This window comes from Ctenopharyngodon idella, chromosome 14 (assembly GCF_019924925.1).
Source record: "Ctenopharyngodon idella isolate HZGC_01 chromosome 14, HZGC01, whole genome shotgun sequence".
NCBI lineage: Eukaryota > Metazoa > Chordata > Actinopteri > Cypriniformes > Xenocyprididae > Ctenopharyngodon > Ctenopharyngodon idella.
The window spans coordinates 21,054,307-21,075,070 of record NC_067233.1 but is presented as its reverse complement, the minus strand read 5'-3'; the positions used below and the strand labels follow the sequence as shown (position 1 = coordinate 21,075,070).

Below are 20,764 nucleotides of genomic sequence, written 5' to 3'. Positions count from 1 at the left end.
GCAGCATCACGAGTGGCCGCCAGTGAGAGGAGAAACCGGCGGCAGCTTCACCTGTCACAGTAAACCTGCGCAGGTACGGCACGTTACACACTCGCTCCTGTGTCCTGACGTTAGGGTTCGACGGGGCTACAGGTGCACCTTATGGAAAATAGTGTATTATTGCAGAAAGACGTATGTTTTTATTGAACATTGATGGAGCAACAGATTTTGTGGGAAAATAAATCCTTAATGTGTTGTGTTTGTTTAAAACTTTTTTCTCAGAATTACAAGTTTATATCTTGCAATTGAAGAAAGTCAGAATTACCAGAAAAAAGTCCAAATTGTGAGATAAAGTCGCAGTTACCTTCTTAATTTTTTTTTATTCTGTGGTGGAAACAAACTTCCATATTCACAAACTCTTTAACTCTTGAAATATGTTTTGCATAATAGTTCATTCTAGTTCGTAACAATGACTTCAGCAAAGTATGCACTCTTGTCTATTTTGTTAAATAAAATAATTACAATTTTTTTAAGCCATTAAAAATAATTTTAAAAAAGTAAAGATTCTGAAAGCTTTAAAGGATATCCAATAATAATTGAATATGGCTTTACATTAGTAACAATAAATATGATATGATTAACAGAGTATTTTTAAATATGATAAATATGGTGATTGATTATCTCTAAGTAACCCAACTTAATAAATCATATTGACCATGTGACTCCCACCATGTCAATAAATGGAAAAGTCAGCCAGTTATTTATTATTATCATCAATTATTGTGACTTTAGCAACGGCAGGGGCGATTTTTACCCCAAATATAGTTTTTGAAAAACTGATTAATTACCTTGAACAAAACTGAAATTCATTTACAATTTTAATTTAATTTCAAGTAAGAATTTTTATAGTTTTGTGTTGTAACAGATTATCGACAGGAAAAAAAGTAGGGCGGGAATCTGGTTAAATCTGCTGGTTATTGATTGCATGTGGGCGTGGCACTCAGTGGGGGCGGAGCTGAATGTGAGCTTGCAGACAGCTGTGGGTGGGGTTTAAGCTCACTTAAATGATTGGAGAATTCCTGACTAGAGAGAAGACTGACATTTCACTGGAAGATACAGTTATGATATTTTGATTAAAGGTCAAATTGGTAAAAAAAACATCATAACATTAACAAGAAAATATATACTGTGAATTTCCATTTAATGTCATCTGTCCTGCAGGGATTGGAGGAGCAGAACTGGTATGTTGGAGCGGTTGGTCGCGTGGAGGCTGAACACGCTCTTCATCTGGTCAACCGGGTAAAAACACCTCCAAAATTATGACATTGTATTTCGAGAACTATTTAGCAGATAACCGTTAAACTCAGAAATCAAACATATGTCTGTTTATATAAATACTGAGACAATATGAGCAGAATCAATTGACTTTTTCCCCACAGGAAGGAGCTTTCCTAGTGCGCGACTGCTCAAAGAACACTACCTACGAGCCCTTGGTCCTCGCCGTGTTTTACGACAAAAGAGTTTTTAACATTCAGATCCGCTTCAGTGAGGAAATCAGCAAATACACTCTGGGAACGGGACTCAGAACCAACGACGTGAGTAGCTGCCGAACTCAGTGTTACGACGGAGCGGAGACGGTGCCTCATCTCTCGTGTCTTGTGTCTTTCAGAGGTTCGATTCGGTCACTGACATCATCAAGTTCCACTCCATTTTTCCCATCGTTCTCATTGACGGACGCAAAACTTCTGGAGCGACCAATCAGAAGAGACAGTGTGTCCTGATGTACCCAATCACAAAGCAGGACCTGACGGAGCTGCTGACTTGAGCAAATACATCATACTGCAATATCTACAGGACTTTTAACTGACCTTTTAACTTTATAAGAGTACAAATCAAAAGTAAAGAGCATGGATGTGAATTAATGACAAAAGTCTCTAAAACAAAAAAGCATGCTAATTGACAAAAAAAAAATGCATTTTAATGCACTGTACTGTCAGGGCTTCAACATGGATAATGTAAACATACATCAGCCCTGAAAATACAATCACTGAAATACAAGCACTGTTTATGCAATGCATGTGATTTCAATTAGTACAATTCAACATGCTTTTTGTTTCAGACATTTGTCATTAATTTACTTCCATACAACATATAAAAAATCATTCATTTAATAACGTGACTCAGTGCGTTTACATGTGCAGTTGTAGTCGAGCTCCAGTGGAATATCTGAAGGATTAAATACACGACTCATGATCTGTCATTCAGAGCGTGTTTCTGATTAACTTGTATATGTGCTCAATCCCACTTAGGAAAAAAACATATTTATATGACATTTTAAAGACAAATTACTGCTTTAGTCCGACTGAACTCACTGTGAACACACTGAGTGTTTGGATGAATGCAGATGCACACAACAACTGTTTTTGCATATGCTTTTAATCCATTTAAATTTTCATTTAATCACACTTTACATTGTTTGGCCTTTATGAATAATTTAAAAATAGATATTACGCTTCTGAAGCCTTGAAACAATATTCAGCACATAAAACTCATGACATATTTAGTTTCTTCTTGAACAGTTTGACTTTAAAAACAGACAGATGCCCTAAAATGCAACAGATAAGCTGTAACTTTACACAACTTTAATGGTAATAAAAGGAAACGGAGCATTTACTGGTTTGATCATTTGAGGTAGATTTAAAAAGGGTTTTAGGAAGTTAAACACCAGACTTTAATGAGCGTACATTTTACAAAAGGAACATTGTGTATGATGTACAAACTACGACAAGTGAGCACTGAAATACTGAGACAATATACGCAAACATTTTTAAAAATTTGTTTGCAGAAACACTTTAATTTACGTCATATGTTTGGATTTCACAAAAGGCAAAGCCTCTGTGCCAGAGTTTTGTGGATTTGGCCAAACATCACTTCAGAAAAGAGTCACATCAACATATAATGACAGTAAAACGGCAAGAAATGAACATCTGTGAAACTCGAAACATATGACATATACAGATGTGACTTGTATTTGAAATGAGCCTGTACAATCATGACAAATGAACACAGAACATCCTAAAACAGACATCAGTGTTGTTTAAAACCTCTTTGTTTCAGAGTTATGACCTCCTCGATTATAACATCTACATATTGGCACAGGTTAAGTTGTACAGTTTCAAGAAAAAGAATCTATATGAAGATGTTTGTCATTGCAGCTGTCAAGTGGGACAGGGAAGGAATGTTGGAAAAGTTATATTTATTCCCAACTAGATATAACTAGTGTAGCTCAAATATGGTCAGTCTAATTGCAAACTATTTGCTGAAATGTTTATCAGTGTATAAATACCAATGTCCACCAACCAGGGAGTTTCATTTACCATTAAACTTCAAAATGATCTCACACAGGGTCAGGTTTCTCTAAAAGTGCACCATTCTAAAAATCTGATACAACCATGAAATATCACGAAGGGACAGTAGCTGTTTTTCACGAGAGATATTGGTCCGAGACTCCATTGAGGACCAACTCGATCACCTGATACTTCTCTCCGTGAACTTTCTTGAGTTTCATCTTGAGTGAAGGCTGTTTCCTCACAGGTTCATGATCCACTGAGCGTATCCATTTATAGTTCTTCAGCGTTTGGACGCCAACATTGACTGTCTGAACTAAAGGATTCGGATGGTTCAGAACCACAACCGGCTGGTTCGGACCAGGAAGCTTGACAAGCTGATCCTCTTTCTGAGGAGTTAACCTCAGTTCTTTATGACGGGGAAGGCCCATCTCAACCGACGATGACAACCGATGTTTTTTGGCTTTTCTCTTTTCTTTTTTATGTTTTTTACGTGGCGGCGAGTCTTGCTTCTTCTCTTCACTTTCACGAAAGTCTCTCTTTAGGATCAGCTTGATGGCTACTTGAGGACCACCAGACACGTTCTGCTCGCTTAACGTACAGCAGAGAACCGGTCGCGCCGTCAAACTCTCCTCTCGTGTTGGTGCTTCTGGAAGCTTCTTAGAGGGTTCCACCAAAGAACTCGGAATCCTGACTAAAGCTACTTTTGGATACATGAGGGAAGCACAGGAACTGTGTTGCCGGCAATCCAAGTTCCTTCCAGACTCACGTTCAAAAGCTCCCTTGTTTTGATGTGAAATTTTGTCCTTGTCTGATGGGACGATGCTCTGGGTTGGCATAACCAATGGTTGAGACAAATTTGGAGCTTGTTTTAAGTGACTTGTGTTTAAAGTATTTCCAACTGGTGTTTTCACTTGTCCACGAGTCTTAGATATTGTAGAGCCTTCAGTATTCTCATCCTCTGTCTTAGTTTCTTTGAGGCACAAAGAAGCATCTTTGTGTTTCTCCTCAGGCTCCTCCTCCTTTTTAATCAGAAAACTACAGACCAGCGATTGCTTTGCACTTCCCACATCGTCCTTTGGCTCCTTGCTTTGTGTTGACGTAGGTGTAGGACAGAGAGAGAAAACCGATGAGATCACAGGAAGGCCTTCAGAACTCAATTCTGGAACCTGGAGCGTGGCGATGTCGTGAGCTGCCACTGAGCGCTTGGTCCCTGGATCTTTGGTATTCAGGTTAAGTTTGTTCCTGGTAGATGTCTCTGAAGAACACTGTGGTTTGTGTACTGAATTTATGATACTCTGGACATCAGTGGATGCTGAAGGCTGCTGCTGTTTGACCTTGTGAGATGTTGAAGATGTGGACGAGCTGACTGGACTCCCTTTGGCAGCAACTTGACATTTGAAGGACAATTTGCCTCCAGTAGTGACTGGTGAAGGTCTATCCTCAGTGCTCCTCTGTTCTTGCGGGACTCCATTTGGAGGGATCAACCGTAGCTCCAGCTCCCGAGTCCCATTGACGTTTTTCACCTCAACCAATTCCACCAAACACCCAGCAGGAATATTGATTTCCTCTGGACAGGACACTGTCAAAGGCTTGTTGTGTTGAATTGGCTGGTTCAAAGGTGCTAACAGTTCCACTTGGACACTGGATAATGGACTTGATGCCTCAGCTGATGATCCTACAAGTATTCTGGAGTTTGTCTTTGCCTGATTGCCGGAGTGCAGTGGACTTCTGATTGGACCACTGGGATTTGTACTCGTTTTCAGCGTCGTAACACTAATCCCTGTTGTGGACTGACTAGCCCTCTGATCCATTTGGACATTGTGGACATTGCTCTTGGAAAACGGCATGCTAAGCAGTGTTCTGAGCGGGGTGTTACTTTCAACAGGTGGTCGGACCTGGACTCTGGGAATGGCTCTCAAATGCACAGCCTTTTCAGGGACTCCAACCCTCGGGCTTTGCCGTAGTGGTGTTGTAGAACTAACCTGGACTCTTGAGAATGAGACTTTCGGAATTGGCTTTTCTGAAATGGTTCTTTTAATAGCCACCATACTTTGACCATCGGCACTTTGCAGAGAGTTTGATAGGTTACCGTTTTCCTCCCGGGATCTTAGAACCACTTGCGGCAGTTTGCCTAATGAGTAACCTACGCTTGGAACAGCACTGGTGAACGGTGTCTTAGAAACTGGAACAATGGCTGTTGTATTGGAGACACATGGCGTTGTCATACTGAAGGACACACGAGCACGATTACTGCTAGCTTGGCTCGCTGCTTTACCAGTAGTAGATGATTTGTTGATTCTGGACTGACTTCCACTTGGGTGTTCGGCTTGGGAATTGGGAATTGCACACTGGTTGTTTCCTTCAGGCCAACCTGATATCCCGAGAGTTTCAGGGACGGTTGGGGTGGACAAAGTAAAATCAGTTATGAAGCCTTCTTCTGCATGTCTCTTGTGTATACGAAGAATATGCTTCACCATGTAATCTCTCCGCACCGCTCCATACGAGCAGAAGCTGCACCTGTATGGGTACGAGCCAGTATGTGAGACGATGTGTTTCTGAGACTCTGTTTTAGAATAGGAAACATAGCTGCAGAGCGCACAGGAGAAAGTCATCTCTTTATGATGGGATACGTGCCTCTCAAACAGGTCAGTGTCCTTTGTTGAAAATCGACATTTTGCACAGCACAGGCGATCAATGTCTTTTTTAGGTATAGCACTGTCCTTGCTGCTCATAAATGACATGAAACTCTGTTGTGAACGCATGGTCAACACATCAGGTAAACAATATATATTAGACAATAAGCAATCCACACTGGCTGTTTCTTGACAAGTAAAGATCCCTTCCTTTAGGCTCAGAGGGTTGAAGGTATGCCGTTAGTTTGTACCTGCACAATGGGGGGAAAAAGAGTGTTTTAGGAAATTAGAAAAATACATTTCATAAGGTATCAATAAACAGCATCTGATTAACATAAAACAAACTTTTATTGGTTATGATGTACAACAACACTTCTACAGAGATCTAAAGGCAGTGATATACTCAAGGGGAAGTTCTTTGCTTGGTGGTAAAAAGAAGTTCTAAATAGGTCTATCTAGCGACATGGATATTTTTGCATGAGCTCAGAAATTTGGCCCTCCAGTCAAGTTATGTTTTACAGTTTTACAGTGTTAAACATGAAAAACAGTGTCAATGTCGTTTTCAGTTTGAATTATACAGCTTCAGTTTCTACTATAAAACGGCTCTCCAGTGTGTTCATGTTTTTGTTCGTGGACGTCTGGCCACGAAGAAATAAACCAGAGAAGATTTACAAATTAAAGAGGGCAGAGCCTCAGAGCCACACCCACCTATTATATCAGCATGGACCAATGGTAGTTCATGGTGTTTAGCATAAACTCCAAAAGGAAATTTGTTTTGGCCTGATTTTGTTTGAAATTACATCACGCAATACCATTATTAGATTTCGCTTGAAGTACATCTGGCCCTTAATGTACAACCTTTTCAGCTATAAATTCTTTGTACTGAAACCAACAACAACACTGTTCACGTTTTCAAATTAAAACTCTGGCTAAGTAAATTCATGTTCAAATCACTACTGCATCTAGAAACCACTAAAACAACCAAACCTCAGCGGGCTGATAACCACCCAGAACTGTCAAGCACGGTGTGCCAGAATTTGCATGGGTAATAATGTTATACAGTGATAGGACGTGGTCTAAAAAATTGCCCAGTGGCCAGTTTTGGTTCAACATGTCAAACTCTCCAACACCACCATCAATTTCACTTTTTTAAAGCGAGCTTTGAATCTTTAAGTATAGGAATTCTTTGTCCTCCAATTTGTGCAGAAGAGTTGCATTCATCACATTTGAAAGGTTTTTTTTTTTTTTTTGCTTAAAAATTTTCTTCACTAAATCTGCTGAACAATAGTGACTAAACGAATCTTTGACATTCAAAACTGTTCCCCAATGACAAGCTCAAGTGCTTCTTAACCATTATTACTTTAAGCAATAATTTTATATACAAATCCAATGTGAAACTGACCTTTTAATTGACTGTAAAATCATATACAATAAGAAATTAGTTAGATAAATAAAGTAGTGCCAATCAGCTCCTCACTGCAAGAATTCAGTCAATGTTCTTAATTCAGCTTTTCAAATGATTGGCAATTTCTGGTTAAAATCACAAGCACTACATTGCTTATATAGTTTTAATCATAATTACTAGTTAAGTTAGTGGTATTAATGACAGTAATAAAGTAAAAAATGCTGCTTGAACTGCAACTTCACTACAAAATCACTTAATGTGTAGTGCAGTCAATGCAATAAATCAGTTTCATTTTCAGGTATCATAATTGTTTAATTTTTTGGCTCACAAATTTGCTCTAATATTCACTAAATTTGGGTCAATCAGTCTTAAGGCTATGCTGAACAGTACTGCCTAAATGAATATCAGATATTCAAAACTCTTCACTAATGACACTTTAAACAACCATTTTATATACAAAATCCAGTGTGAAATTGACTTTTTCATAGATACTTCTGACTGTAAAATCAGATGTAAATACAATACTTAAAATAAAGCAGTACCAATCAGCCCTCACTGCATGAATACAGTCAATGTTCTTGATTAAACTTTTCAAATGTGTGTCAGATTCTGGTTAAAATCACAAACACAATTGAGCTACAACTTACAAACTACACTTATTAATGTGTAACAGTGCAATCAATCCAATAAATCACTTTGAGCTTTGTTGTTTATTTTCTCAACACTGTAAAACACATTTAATATAGAGTGAATCGTGCAATTCCTGGGGAAAGAAAGCATGAGGAGCCAGGGAGAAAAAGAAGGATTTCTTTCACAAAAGAAGCAGTACAGATTATGAGGGCTTAATTGCAGTTTACATTTAAAATTCATTCATATCTAAATGAGCATCTAACGGCTCTGCGGATCTGTTCTCTCTCAGAAGAGGAGAGGGGAGGAGACTCGTGTGCTGCCTGGAAAACTGCACACATGAAATCCTCATTTCCCCAAAGGGTATCTAAACAAAACAAGCATTCACGCATTTCATGCGTGCCTAAGTGTTGCGTGTGCTCGTCATGAGCCGAACCCCGCACGCGGCCGCTGTGACGCGCGTGCACCAGGCGAAAAACAACGATGCTTTAAAACACTAACCTTGCGTTAGAACTCTCATCCTCTTCTCAAAAGAGCGAATGGTGCGTTAAATGTGTCCATTGATCAACATTTTCTCGTCTGCGTCGCATGCATTGTTTGCTTTCCACCGCTGTGACCGCGCAGATTGTGAGTGTGGGTGCGGGTGCACTGAGCGCGTGATGTGACGCGCTCTTCTGATTGGCTGCTGGCTGCAGTAGAACTCTACAGCTCACGCGGGCACCCGCATTTCTGAATGCCAGAAAAACATTTGGTTCAAAAACATGTGCTTACTCGCACTTAACGGTGATTTACGATAGGAAAGGGATCTTAGAGCATTTGTTCTCGTGAAGTACAGTCTGGTTTAGCCAGTAGATTCATCATCATTGAAGTTGCTCGACTTTTTTTCTTTTGCATAACATCAACCAAGATGGCGTTCGTGTGTTTACAGGAAAAAAGGCTGTTTTGTGTGAAACTAGTACACCATCTCGAATTCGCATGTTTACAGAACAAACTTCAGATCTTCTGATGGTTTTTATATACTGGTCCATAATATATAACACACAAGATTTATCTGTGCATATAATGCTTTATGTTCCTTAATCTTTAATCAAAATAACGACCTCCCTCTTCCAGCGACATCTCTTCAATTCTTTGATGACGTGGTTACTGGCGTGAGGGCGGGGCAACCTGTCACTCACATGTGAGCCACCAATAGCAAACCATCCAATCAATTGCTCTACTGTCAGTGTTGCAATAAGTGTTTTATTTTATTAATTTATTACATAAATTATCTATTTTATTTATTTATTATATAATAGTAATGCTAATTAAGTGACTGCACTGTAAAGTTTGAAGCACTAAATCATCTTTAATATTTCAGCTATGACACAGATGAGATAAGCGTAAAGATGATCCAGCTGGTTAAAATAAACTAAAGCAGTCACATGCTCATAAACACCATTTCCTTTTTTATTGCAATGATTCATCATATGCAGTGAGAAGGAAATAATGCGCAGTGTGTTCAGGGAGCCAAGCAGTTTATTTTGCAATAAGGATCAGCTGAATGTACGTTATCCCACTTATGGCTGCTAATACCACATAAATACATGGCCTTAAGATATTGACTTTTTTAAGGGAGGGTTGCAACCAAACAATAATAATAATATGTAGCTAAGCATGTACTGTAGCATACCTTATACATGGCTTTATATAACACGTTGAGGGATTGATTATCTTTTGGTAAATATAGATGATAAATATGTTTACATTAATTTTAATGGTTTATAGTCATAAACATCATCATTATGCATTTTCTCCAGTTACACGTCACTTCCTTACGGGCGTGTGCGCGCAGGTCTGATCGAGCCCGAACCGTCTTTACTATATATGGGCAAAGCCGAGCCGCCCGCGCGCCGCCGTCTCTTCCGCGTTCAGCGATCAGCCGGTGACGGAAGCGCACAGATCCGGACGGGACCGTTCAACTGCGCTCGGACATATAGTCAGTTATTCATTCATTCACCGGAGGGAAATAAAGCCGATATGTCGTACGAGCTGAGTAAGTCCCGAGTCTTTGTCTGTCTGCGCACTGCGCGTTTGAGTGTGTGTGTGTCTGTGTGTGTGAGAGAGAGAGAGAGAGAGAGTGTGTGTGTCATTGGCCTGTTTCACTCTGCTTAATATACATATACCATGTTTCTCCAACGAATACCATGGTGATGATATGGTGGTAAATACCATCCAGGAACGTGTTGTTGTATTGGGAGGTTTTTGTGAACGTGTCTGAGTTTAAAGTGTGTATATTCATCTCGATATGCAGAGCTGACTGTACGTCTATGATCTAACGTTATATCTCTGCCTGAAGAGTGCAAAAATATGATTGTGTGACAAGATCCAAACATTGATTTTTGTGTTTGAGCATCATGATCAGCTCGACGTTGAGTCAACCAATGGCGCGTGTTTGGGGCGGGACTATCTGTTTGCCCGACCAATGGCAGATGGGGTGTGTTTGAAAACGGTCGTTATTTTTGCAGTTCTGATTGGGGCGTGATTCACAAAACATTCTTTACCTGTTAACGGTCGCCCTCCTCCTGAGATCTGAGCTTAAGTGATTGCGATCCATAAAAGCTTTATTTAAAGAAGTGAAAGCATTTCAAAATATGAAAGCATAAAAACGTTATAAAAGTTTGTTTAGTAGTTCAGCACATTTGTTTTACAGTAAACATTTTTGTTTTATACAAAATATATATTTCACAAAATAATTTTCTAATTTCACTGCCAGAACTCAAAAAAGCGATTTGTCTATCCAAATTTGAAGTTTATATCACAAAAATTGAGCCACTAAAAGTGTTTAAAGTACCGTTTCTATGGTAACGCAACGTCTAATTTTAAAACGGTTTTCACAGAATGAATTTTGAGTGTTTAAGATTTCGGACGATACATAATTTATGATGATTACTAACATATGTGATAGGGCGGGAAAAAGGCATTAAAAAGCGCGGCAAGTTGGGAAACTGTCGGTTAAAGGGTTAGTTCACCCAAAAAGAAAATGATGTTATTTATTACTCACCTTCATGTCGTTCCACACCCGTAAGACCTTCGTTAATCTTCGGAACACAAATTAAGATATTTTTGATGAAATCCGATGGCTCAGTGAGGCCTGCATAGCCAGCAATGACATTTCCTCTCTCAAGATCCATTAATGTACTAAAAACATATTTAAATCAGTTCATGTGAGTACAGTGGTTCAATATTAATATTATAAAGCCACGAGAATATTTTTGGTGCGCCAAAAAAATAATAACGACTTATTTAGTGATGGCCGATTTCAAAACAGTGCTTCATGAAGCTTCGGATCGTAATGAATCAGCGTATCGAATCAGCGGTTCGGAGCGCCAAAGTCACATGATTTCAGCAGTTTGGCGGTTTGAAACGCGATCCGAACCACTGATTCGACACAAAAGATTCAAAACGCTCCGAATTTACCTAAGGGTACTAATAAAGGAACCTGAACCTGAATTAATGTATACTTTACATGCTCGTCTCCTGCTTTGCGTCATAATATCAGTATCAAGCGTCCTAAGAAGAACTTTTTCTTGCTCAAATTGCGTTTTTTATGTCTTTCCTTCGTTAACAAAATTGTTTCCTGAAAGTAAAGTCTCTTATGACGAATATTGTTGTTAAACCACCACACTTGACGTAAACTTTGTTGTATTTGTTGTATAACACTAAAATAAGATGTTCAAGCAACTATTCAAGTAATTTTTCAAGAATTTGCACTTAGAATTTATCTTGACAACTTTTTGTCTTTGGTCTCTTCCTGCAGAGCGCGTGTTTGCCAGCCTGCCACACATGGAAAGGGGCGTGGCCAAAGTCCTGGGCGGAGACCCCAAAGGGAACAACTTCCTGTACACCAATGGCAAGAGTGTGATAATCAGGAACATCGAGGTAAGACCAACTTCACAGCAGATATCGTCATATTGTGGGTTCAGGAATGGAGCAATATGGTGATGTAGCTTTTGTACAAAAAAAAAAAATCACCAAGATTACTTAAACTGCTTTTGCAGAATGATGAATAAAGAATGCGTATCAGGTGGGTTTTTATGTTTTTATTAAATTTCTGAAGGTTCTATCGAATTTATATATTCTATTTTAATTATACAATCCTATCGTATTTTGTACATACAACTTAATTTTATTGTAAATGGGGAAAAAATCATTAATTTCAACAAATTTACCTTCAATAGTAGACGCTGCATCCATTGCGTCTGCCATATTTAAACCTAAGCTTGAAGAAAGTTCTGGGTTTCCCACTCATAATTATGACATTGTGGTGACGTTCATGTGCATTAAACTCGTAAATACGATCTTTACGAAATGACTTGAACCCATCATGTGTTTTCAGCAACATTTAACTCTTAACTCTATTAAATTTTTATTAAATTTACAAAGGTGCTGTAAATTGAATTGTGATATATTCTGTTGTAATTGTACAATACTGTCATATTTTGTACATGCAACTTAGCTAGTTTTATTGTAAATGAAAAAATAGTAATTTAATTCATTTCAACAAGTTTTCTCAAAACACTACCAACTTAAAGAAAGTTCCGGGTTTCCCCACTCGTATTTACGACATAGTGGTGACGTTCATGTGCGTTCAACTTGTAAATACGAACTTTTCGACATGATTTGAAAGCCTTTTATACAAAAAATAAAGCAACATTTTTTAACTCTACGTCTATTGCTGATTTTGTCAATGATGGGAAACTTTACATTTATTTATTTATTTATTTTTTTTTAGAATTTTTTACTTCATCGCACGAAACTTGGTAAAGGTTTTGGCACTTGCTATGTGAACACACACACAAAAAAATCACAGACATGATTTGAAAAGGTTAAATTGTCGCTCGTTTACGGTCAAAAACGGCTGTATTGGAAATGAATGGGAAACAAATTTCACCTAGTGGAAGCGTTTGGTACTGCGCCCAAACAAAATTTTACTGAAAGCTCATTTTGAGATATTAACCTCCAATTTGGAACACAACTTGTTTAGATTTATGGCTTTGATTTTCTCATAGTTTTAGAGTAAAAATGTTTTGGAAAATTAATATATTTTATATCAAAATTGAAAATAGTATTTTTGTACAATTTTACTCTGCCAAGTGTTTTCTTTTAAAAAGAGACTAAACATCAGTCTGTGCTCCAAAGCATTCAAGATTTATGACAGTTTATGTTGGAAATTTCATTTTCAGGTCTGTGCTCAAAAAGTGAATAAATGGATTATAACTACTCCATGAATATCATTTAGTACCATAAAATCACCTAAAACTACAAAATGTTAAATAAAAAAACATTATATAACTAAAATATAATACATTCATTTAATTGAAATAAAAAAAGATTTTTGATTTTGACCGCAGCGTGAGCAGCACCAGGAGGTTAAATTGATTATGTTGTGTATTTTCTCAGTGTTCATGGTGTTTTAGTGGTGTTAACTCTTAAAACTCTCTCTCCTGCAGAACCCTGCGATCGCAGACGTCTACACTGAACATCCGCATCAGGTTATCGTGGCGAAATACGCTCCCAGCGGATTCTACATCGCGTCAGGCGGTGAGTGCCGTCCCGTCTCAGATCCGTCTGAGTGTTTTTCCGGTCCCTGACTGTGTTCTCTTTCCCATCCAGATGTGTCGGGGAAAATCCGTATCTGGGACACGACGCAGAAGGAGCATCTGCTGAAGTACGAGTACCAGCCGTTCGGAGGGAAGATCAAGGACATCGCCTGGACCGAAGACAGCAAGAGGATCGCTGTCGTGGGGGAGGGGCGAGAGAAGTGAGTGACAGGCACACGCCACGCCCCCAGCCAGACCGAAGCCAGTGCGCTGACGGTGTCCTGTGTGTGTCCGTGCAGGTTTGGAGCGGTGTTCCTCTGGGATACGGGCTCATCTGTCGGAGAGATTGTGGGTCACAGCAAGATCATCAACACCGTTGACATCAAACAGACGCGGCCGTATCGTCTGGTCACGGGCAGCGACGACAACTGCACCACCTTCCTGGAGGGGCCGCCCTTCAAATTCAAGTGCACCATGAGTGTAAGCGACAAGTGTTTTGCATTCATTTATTCTTTCATCAGTGGTTTTCAGCTAGCACACTTCCAAGATGGCTTAAGATGATTTAAAACTGGTAAAAATGAAGATGTGAGCTGTATCACGGTCATGTATTTTGTGCTGATGATTAATTGTCGTCAATTACAGAAAAACAAGGCACTCTTTCAATATTCAAAGTGCAGATAGAGACCAAATTTTTCTTCAAGCATGATACAGAGCTGAGAGACGGTTACACAGCCCAGCCTAAGATAGTTTTCATATTGGGAGATATTTGCATGCATCGGGAAGTCGCTTTTGAACGGAATCGCGTTTGAAAACGACTTCGCGATCGCGCGTATTCTGTCAATAGGGAGCGGCAGTGCTGAGTGCGCATTCTGCAAGATACAGATGCTCTGTTGTGCAGTGAATCCTCTGCCATGGTCTTGTCAGTCATCTCGTCAGTTACTCTCGTCACATGATCAGTGAACTCTGATTCCTGCTGCGCTGTGTGTGACGCTGCAGCTCGTGTTGGATGAGCTGGATGGAATTGAAGCGACTATTATCCAACTGAATTAAATGGTTTTTATTTCTATAAAAAGCAAAACGACATTGGAGGCGTAATGTAAACGTAGCGGTGGCATATTCTATCCTCATTTCACCCTCACAGACAGCTTTTCACCTCGACGAGAAATCTCAGCACATTTTGATCTTGCGAGATCTCATCACACCCTTAATAATAATAAAAATTATAATAAAATCAGTCCTTGTGATTTACTTCAATGCTGTGAAAATTTAATGTTTATATAATTATTTAAATATAATATAATGCAGTCTAATTAAAGTTCTTCATTTCATATGAAGAAAGACTTTTGAATATCTTCTGTACTTCTACAACAGTGTTTTATTTTTCTTGTGCATATTTATGGCATTTCTTTAAATGTTTAAAATTCTCTTATTTGAATGGCAAGATGTGATTGCAATTTAAAATTCACAATTATTGTAGTTATCTCAAATAACTGTGATTTAGAATAAATAACCACAATCCCAACGATTGATCAATAAATGCAACAGTATTTTTTATTTTAATTTGTTGCATGAGAGACATTTGGTTGAGGAAAGTCATGGAAATGAATAAAATCCTAAAGTCAGGATCTGGATGTGTTTATAGAGGACGGGCCGCTCCTATCCTGACCGATCACTATCTGTTCATACCGTCACAGATCTCATTTCCTCCGGTTGCGTCAAGCTTTTTTACTTTTAAAGTCACCATGAAAGGGAAGTTGCGGTAGTCTTTTCTTCCCTATTGTGCCGTATATCTGAGTGAAACTGCTTCTCAAACAAGAACAAATGTAGGGCGGGGCTTGATTTTGTCTGTGCGGAATTGATTGGATGTTTGAAAGGTTGTGGTTTGCTATTGGTGGATCTCATGTGAGTGACAGGTTGCCCCGCCCTCATCTGTCACTGTGAGAGGGAGGGGGAAGTTATTCTGATGTTTGTTTGTGTTTGCAGGATCACAGTCGCTTCGTGAACTGTGTGCGCTTTTCTCCTGACGGGAATCGTTACGCATCGGCTGGTGCCGACGGACAGGTGAGACGTGACAAACACAAACGTCATTCAGCAGAATGAACAGAGGTTTATTTCGCATTGTTCACTCTTGTTTCTTCCTCCTGTCCAGATCTTCCTGTACGATGGGAAGAGCGGAGAGAAGCTGGGCACTCTGGGAGGAGAGAAGGCTCATGATGGAGGCATTTACGCTGTGAGTGTCAGTCAGTGTGATGCATGATGATGATGATGATGATGATGCTGATGATTCCTCTTCCTCAGGTCAGCTGGAGTGCCGACAGCACACAGCTGATCTCAGCGTCAGGTGATAAGACGGTTAAGCTGTGGGATGTGGGCAGCGGGACAGGCGGTCACGACCTTTAACCTGGGCTCAGATGTGCTGGACCAGCAGCTGGGCTGCTTGTGGCAGAAGAATCACCTGCTCAGTGTTTCTCTGTCTGGATTCATCAACTACTTGGACAAGAACAACCCTGACCGCCCGCTGCGCACCATCAAGGTGAGACGCTCGTCTGCTTCAGATGAAGATAAGAAATTTTGTATATATATATATATATATATAAAAAAAAAAAATATTAGTTAATATGTAATAACCCTGGTAATGTAGTGGTTGTTGTGTGTTTGTTTCAGGGTCACACCAAATCCATCCAGTGTCTGACGGTTCATAATGCGGACGGACGATTGAACATCTATTCAGGCAGTCATGATGGACACATTAATATCCTTCAATCAGCTTTATTTCTCTAGTGTTTATACAGTTCAGACGGTTTCAAAGCAGCTTCACAGCTATAAACAGGAAAATGACAGAATCAGTTTCAGCTGTAAAGATAATAGTCGTCATTATTCTGATCAGTGTTGATTCAGTGTGTCTGTCCTTGACGCGCGTCTGCACATTACTGGGACTCTGAGAGCGGAGAGAACGATGAGATTCTGGGGAAAGGACACTCTAACCTGGTGTCCAAGATGATGGTGGACGACGCGGGCCGTCTGGTGACCTGCAGCATGGACGACACCGTCCGCTACACTGACCTGAGCAAGAGAGAGTACAGGTGAGTGCACGGCTGTCAATCACACAGACAACCCGTCAAAATAAAAGCTTGATGCTTTAAGGGTTAATAATTAAGAAATTAAGATTAAATATTAGTATTGTAATTTTACAGTTGTACTGTTAAATAAAATTATTTTTATTAAATACTCAATTTCTTATTTTACAGTTAAGTTACAATATTACAATATATTTCATATTTTGTTTCATGTGTTATTTAATAATAATAATAATCGCATTATTATTATTTTATACTGAATTGGTCAAATACAGTGGGAATGTGCAAACTCAAGTGAGAGATTTGTTTTAAACTCTGTTGACTTTATGGTTTCTGAAAGAGGTTTGTGTTCGTTCTTGTAAAGAGTAAAACCACATTTAAAAAAGAAAGAAAAAACTCAAATCATTCAACCCTAATATTTGGAAGCCTGTTTCCACCACATTGAGTAAAAAATATGAAACTTTCTCATAATAATGACTTATTATATTTTTTTAAATCTATTTCTCGTAATTACATAGTACTCATATCATAATAATGAGAAACATTCTTATAATAAGTTAGTCATAAAATTAGTTAGTTATAAAATTATTACTAGAATTTTTCTTATTATTACAAGACAGTTTTTCATTATTATTATTACTTGGAGAATCATTTTTTTTACTCTCTGGCAGAAACGGCCTCTATACTAAAAGGAAAGTCCGCGCTCAAAATCAAATGTCTTCAGGAGTAAAAATCAAATACCACAATGTTGTTTTTCTCTCTCTCTCTCTCTGTGTGTGTTTCTGTGTTAGTGCCTCTGATATGATCAAAATGGACATGCAGCCGAAGTGTGTGAGTGTTGGTCCAGGAGGCCTCGCCGTCACCGTGTGTATTGGACAGGTACAGAAACACATAACACACACACACACACACACACACACACACACACACACACACACACACAGGTTTGTTTTTGTGAATTGTGGGGACTCTCCATAGGCGTAATGATTTTTATACTGTACAAACCGTATTTTCTCTCCCCCTACAGTACCCCTACCCCTAAACCTACCCATCACAGGAAACTGTGCACATTTTTACTTTCTCACAAAATCTTATTCTGTGATTTATAAGCCTTTTGAAAAATGGGGACATGGAGTAATGTCCTCATAAGTCACCCTCTCCTTGTAATACCTGTCATACCCATGTCATTATACAAATTTGTGTCCTGATGTCACAAAAACACACACACACACACACACACACATTCACACTCACAATATTAAGTGAGTTTGTGCTTAAAACAAGAACAAATATCTGCTAATGGGTTCAGAAAAATAATCTTGTTTTTCCTTGAATTAAGTTAATTGTGTGTAATCAGCCATCAAACACACAAAACAAGCCCTACACATGAATAACAGAGCAGCAGTTACACACACACAGATCATGTTTAGTGTCTTTATGTTAGTCTGCAGCAGTAATGAAGGTTTGTCTGTGCAGCTGGTCCTGCTGAAGGACAAGAAGAAGCTCTTCACTCTGGACTCTCTGGGATACGAGCCTGAAGCTGCAGCCGTTCATCCAGGAGGCGGGACTGTGGCTGTGGGCGGAGCTGTAAGTCACCAATCACTGCGCTCACAGGCTTCTGACCTATAAACATATAACTGTAGCCTTTTCCAGTCAGCTTTTAAAGATGAGATAGATCTCTGGAACTCTGTTAGATCCACTGAACGGTTCTTCCTCAGAAGTGTGATGAAGACGATGTTGTGTTTGTAGGACGGGAAGGTGCGTCTGTACTCAGTTCAGGGAAACACCCTGAAGGATGATGGGAAAGTGCTGGACGTCCAGGGACCTGTGACGGACATGTCCTACTCTAAGGATGGAGCGTTCCTGGCTGTAACGGATGAGAAGAAGGTCGTCACTGTTTTCACTGTCGCTGACGGATACAAGGTACGTTCATTTCACACTCAAACACACATCAGTAACGAACGAATCTTCAGATGAACCGAATAACTGAGTGAACGTTTGTGTTTCAGGAGAAGAACGAGTTCTACGGTCATCACGCGAAGGTGGTCTGTTTGTCCTGGTCACCTGATAACGAGCACTTTGCCACCAGCGGGATGGACATGATGGTTTACGTGTGGACCGGTCAGCGATCCCGACAAGAGGATCAAACTCCCAGGTAATGAGAGTGAGAGTTTCTCACCCGCGCCGCTGCTGCTCCAGCTCTTACTGAGATGAACTGTGTGTGTGTGTGTTTGCAGACACCCATCGGTTACATCACGTCAGCGGTCTGGCCTGGCTCAACGCCAACACGCTCGTCACGACGTCTCACGACGCCTGCGTCAAACAGTGGACTCTGAAAATCTAAGCGCTGGCTCTCGGGATCAACAGGAACAGAGACGGCCGTCTCGCTCTCGCTGTCTTTCTGTCGCTCTTCCTCTATTCTTCTGTCTGTTGATCACTGCTGCTCTCGGTTTGGTCTCGTTTCTCCAGCAGGTCAGGGTGGAAGCCCGTTTACACCACAGAATCATGCTTTTGGAAATCATAGTTATGACTTAAAAAGATGAAATTATAATAAACTTAGTAGAAACTGATGTTAAGCCGAAATTGACTTAAGTCATAATTATGGCATAATTAGTATGTCAAAATTCTGACTTATTACACAATTGATTTTGTAAGTCAAATCTACATACTAAGATGAAATTGGCTTAAAAATTCATAATTATGACCTACGTTGAAATATGATAAACCAAGCTGAAATTATGTAGAAATTGACAGTCGAAATTGACATACTAAGACGAAACTGATATTAAGTTGAAATTGATTTAAAAAGTTATAATTATGACTTACTATGTCAATTTCGACTTAGTCAATTATGACACAAATTGAAATTGATACACTAATTTGAAATGTAGAAATTGACAGTCGAAATTTACATACTAAGACGAAACTGATAAGTCAAAATTGACTTGATGTCACTTATGACCTAGTGTCAAAATTTTATATAATTATGGCTTTTAAGTCAAAATTGACATTAATTTCATCGTAGCAAGTCAAAATTGACAAAGACTCAGAATTTCAGCTTAAAGTCGAAATTATGACATAATTGAAATTGACATACTAAGAAGTTTACATAAAAAGTTGAAAATGACTTGGTCATAATTATGACAAAAAGTCAAAATTATGACACTAACTCGAAATTGACAAGTTGTCATAATCATGTCATTTTAATCTTATGAGTTGTAGTGTCATAATTTTGACTTTTTATGTCATGATTATGATTTATCATGATTATTGTTCTCGTGTGGTGGAAACGGGCTTCTATAGGTTAGAAGCTCTTGCAGGAAATGAACAGCAATAGAATGACGTATCGCTGCACAGACAGACAGACATCAGGCACTTGACCTTCCAGAACAAAACATGTGACCAGAATCTCTGTCATGTGACATTCCAGAAGCAGGGGTCAGAGTTCACGAGGTGTTCCTGACCCCTGATGTGGCCGTGAGAAGAGGACGTTAGGGAGCAATAATCAAACCAATAGCAGATTGTGTGTGTGTGTGAGACAGTGTTTCGCTCTCTTCTAACCCTCCCCTGATGTTTATTTACTGTGTTTTGACTGGATGTCTCTGGTTCATTTTTCATTGGGTGGATGTAATTCATAATTATATTAATAATGATAATAAAACACTTTTTATGCAATTTCTCCTGTCCAGTTTGTGTCTTAAACTGATTCTCACACACACACACACACACTGGTAAATTTCACAAAAAACAAGTGCAGGTCATGTTTCACCACAAAAACTGAAGAAAATATGTATTTTTGTCTGGTTATCCAGTACAAATATCCAAAAAATCTTGAATTGAGATATATTTACTGGAGAAGCAAAATTACTTAAGATAAAAATGTATCAGAATGAAGTGAGTTTGTGCTTAAAACAAGAAGAAAAATCTGCCAATGGAGTCAGAAAAATAAACTTCATTCAAAGTGAAAAGATTTTTTCTTAGCCCAGATTTTTTTAGCACAATTTATTAGTAGTAGTATTATTTGTATTATTATGTTTATTAATTATTCCAGTACAAACACTCAGTAGGGTTCAGGGTGACATCAGCGTGACACAGAACTAAAGAGCGGGGA

General features: G+C 39.1%; 3 protein-coding genes across 8 annotated transcripts in view; 2 read left to right on the top strand and 1 right to left on the bottom strand.

Annotated features, from left to right (window-relative positions):
* LOC127525682 (cytokine-dependent hematopoietic cell linker) overlaps positions 1 to 2,648 on the top strand; it is a 12,613-nt gene extending 9,965 nt beyond the window's left edge. For all 6 annotated transcript variants that reach the window (XM_051918394.1, XM_051918390.1, XM_051918395.1 and 3 more), the window contains 4 exons: positions 1 to 73; positions 1,201 to 1,278; positions 1,419 to 1,574; positions 1,649 to 2,648. The exon at positions 1 to 73 is cut by the window's left edge and continues 19 nt beyond it. In XM_051918394.1, the coding sequence (XP_051774354.1) occupies positions 1 to 73; positions 1,201 to 1,278; positions 1,419 to 1,574; positions 1,649 to 1,804 (463 nt within the window). In that variant the 3' untranslated portion in view covers positions 1,805 to 2,648. The remainder of the gene's footprint in view (positions 74 to 1,200; positions 1,279 to 1,418; positions 1,575 to 1,648) is intronic.
* Positions 2,398 to 9,199, bottom strand: LOC127525680 (zinc finger protein 518B). Its single transcript, XM_051918388.1, has 2 exons — positions 8,496 to 9,199; positions 2,398 to 6,213 (listed from the first exon to the last, which is right to left on the bottom strand). The coding sequence occupies exon 2, from the start codon at positions 6,089 to 6,091 to the stop codon at positions 3,464 to 3,466; it is 2,628 nt and encodes an 875-aa protein (XP_051774348.1). The 5' UTR covers positions 6,092 to 6,213; positions 8,496 to 9,199; the 3' UTR covers positions 2,398 to 3,463.
* A 605-nt stretch (positions 9,200 to 9,804) lies between these two features.
* Positions 9,805 to 20,328, top strand: wdr1 (WD repeat domain 1). Its single transcript, XM_051918389.1, is given in 17 exon segments — positions 9,805 to 10,029; positions 11,794 to 11,915; positions 13,487 to 13,577; positions 13,650 to 13,797; positions 13,876 to 14,056; positions 15,560 to 15,637; positions 15,726 to 15,806; positions 15,875 to 15,946; positions 15,948 to 16,109; positions 16,241 to 16,330; positions 16,505 to 16,659; positions 17,445 to 17,532; positions 18,130 to 18,240; positions 18,403 to 18,576; positions 18,663 to 18,773; positions 18,775 to 18,808; positions 18,891 to 20,328. Coding segments are annotated over 17 exon segments (1,974 nt in total). The 5' UTR covers positions 9,805 to 9,860; the 3' UTR covers positions 18,998 to 20,328.
* The last annotated feature ends 436 nt before the right edge of the window (positions 20,329 to 20,764 follow it).

Coding starts and splice junctions, on each gene's coding strand:
- LOC127525680 (XM_051918388.1), bottom strand. CDS start 6,091: ATGCGTTCACAACAGAGTTTCATGTCATTTATGAGCAGCAAGGACAGT.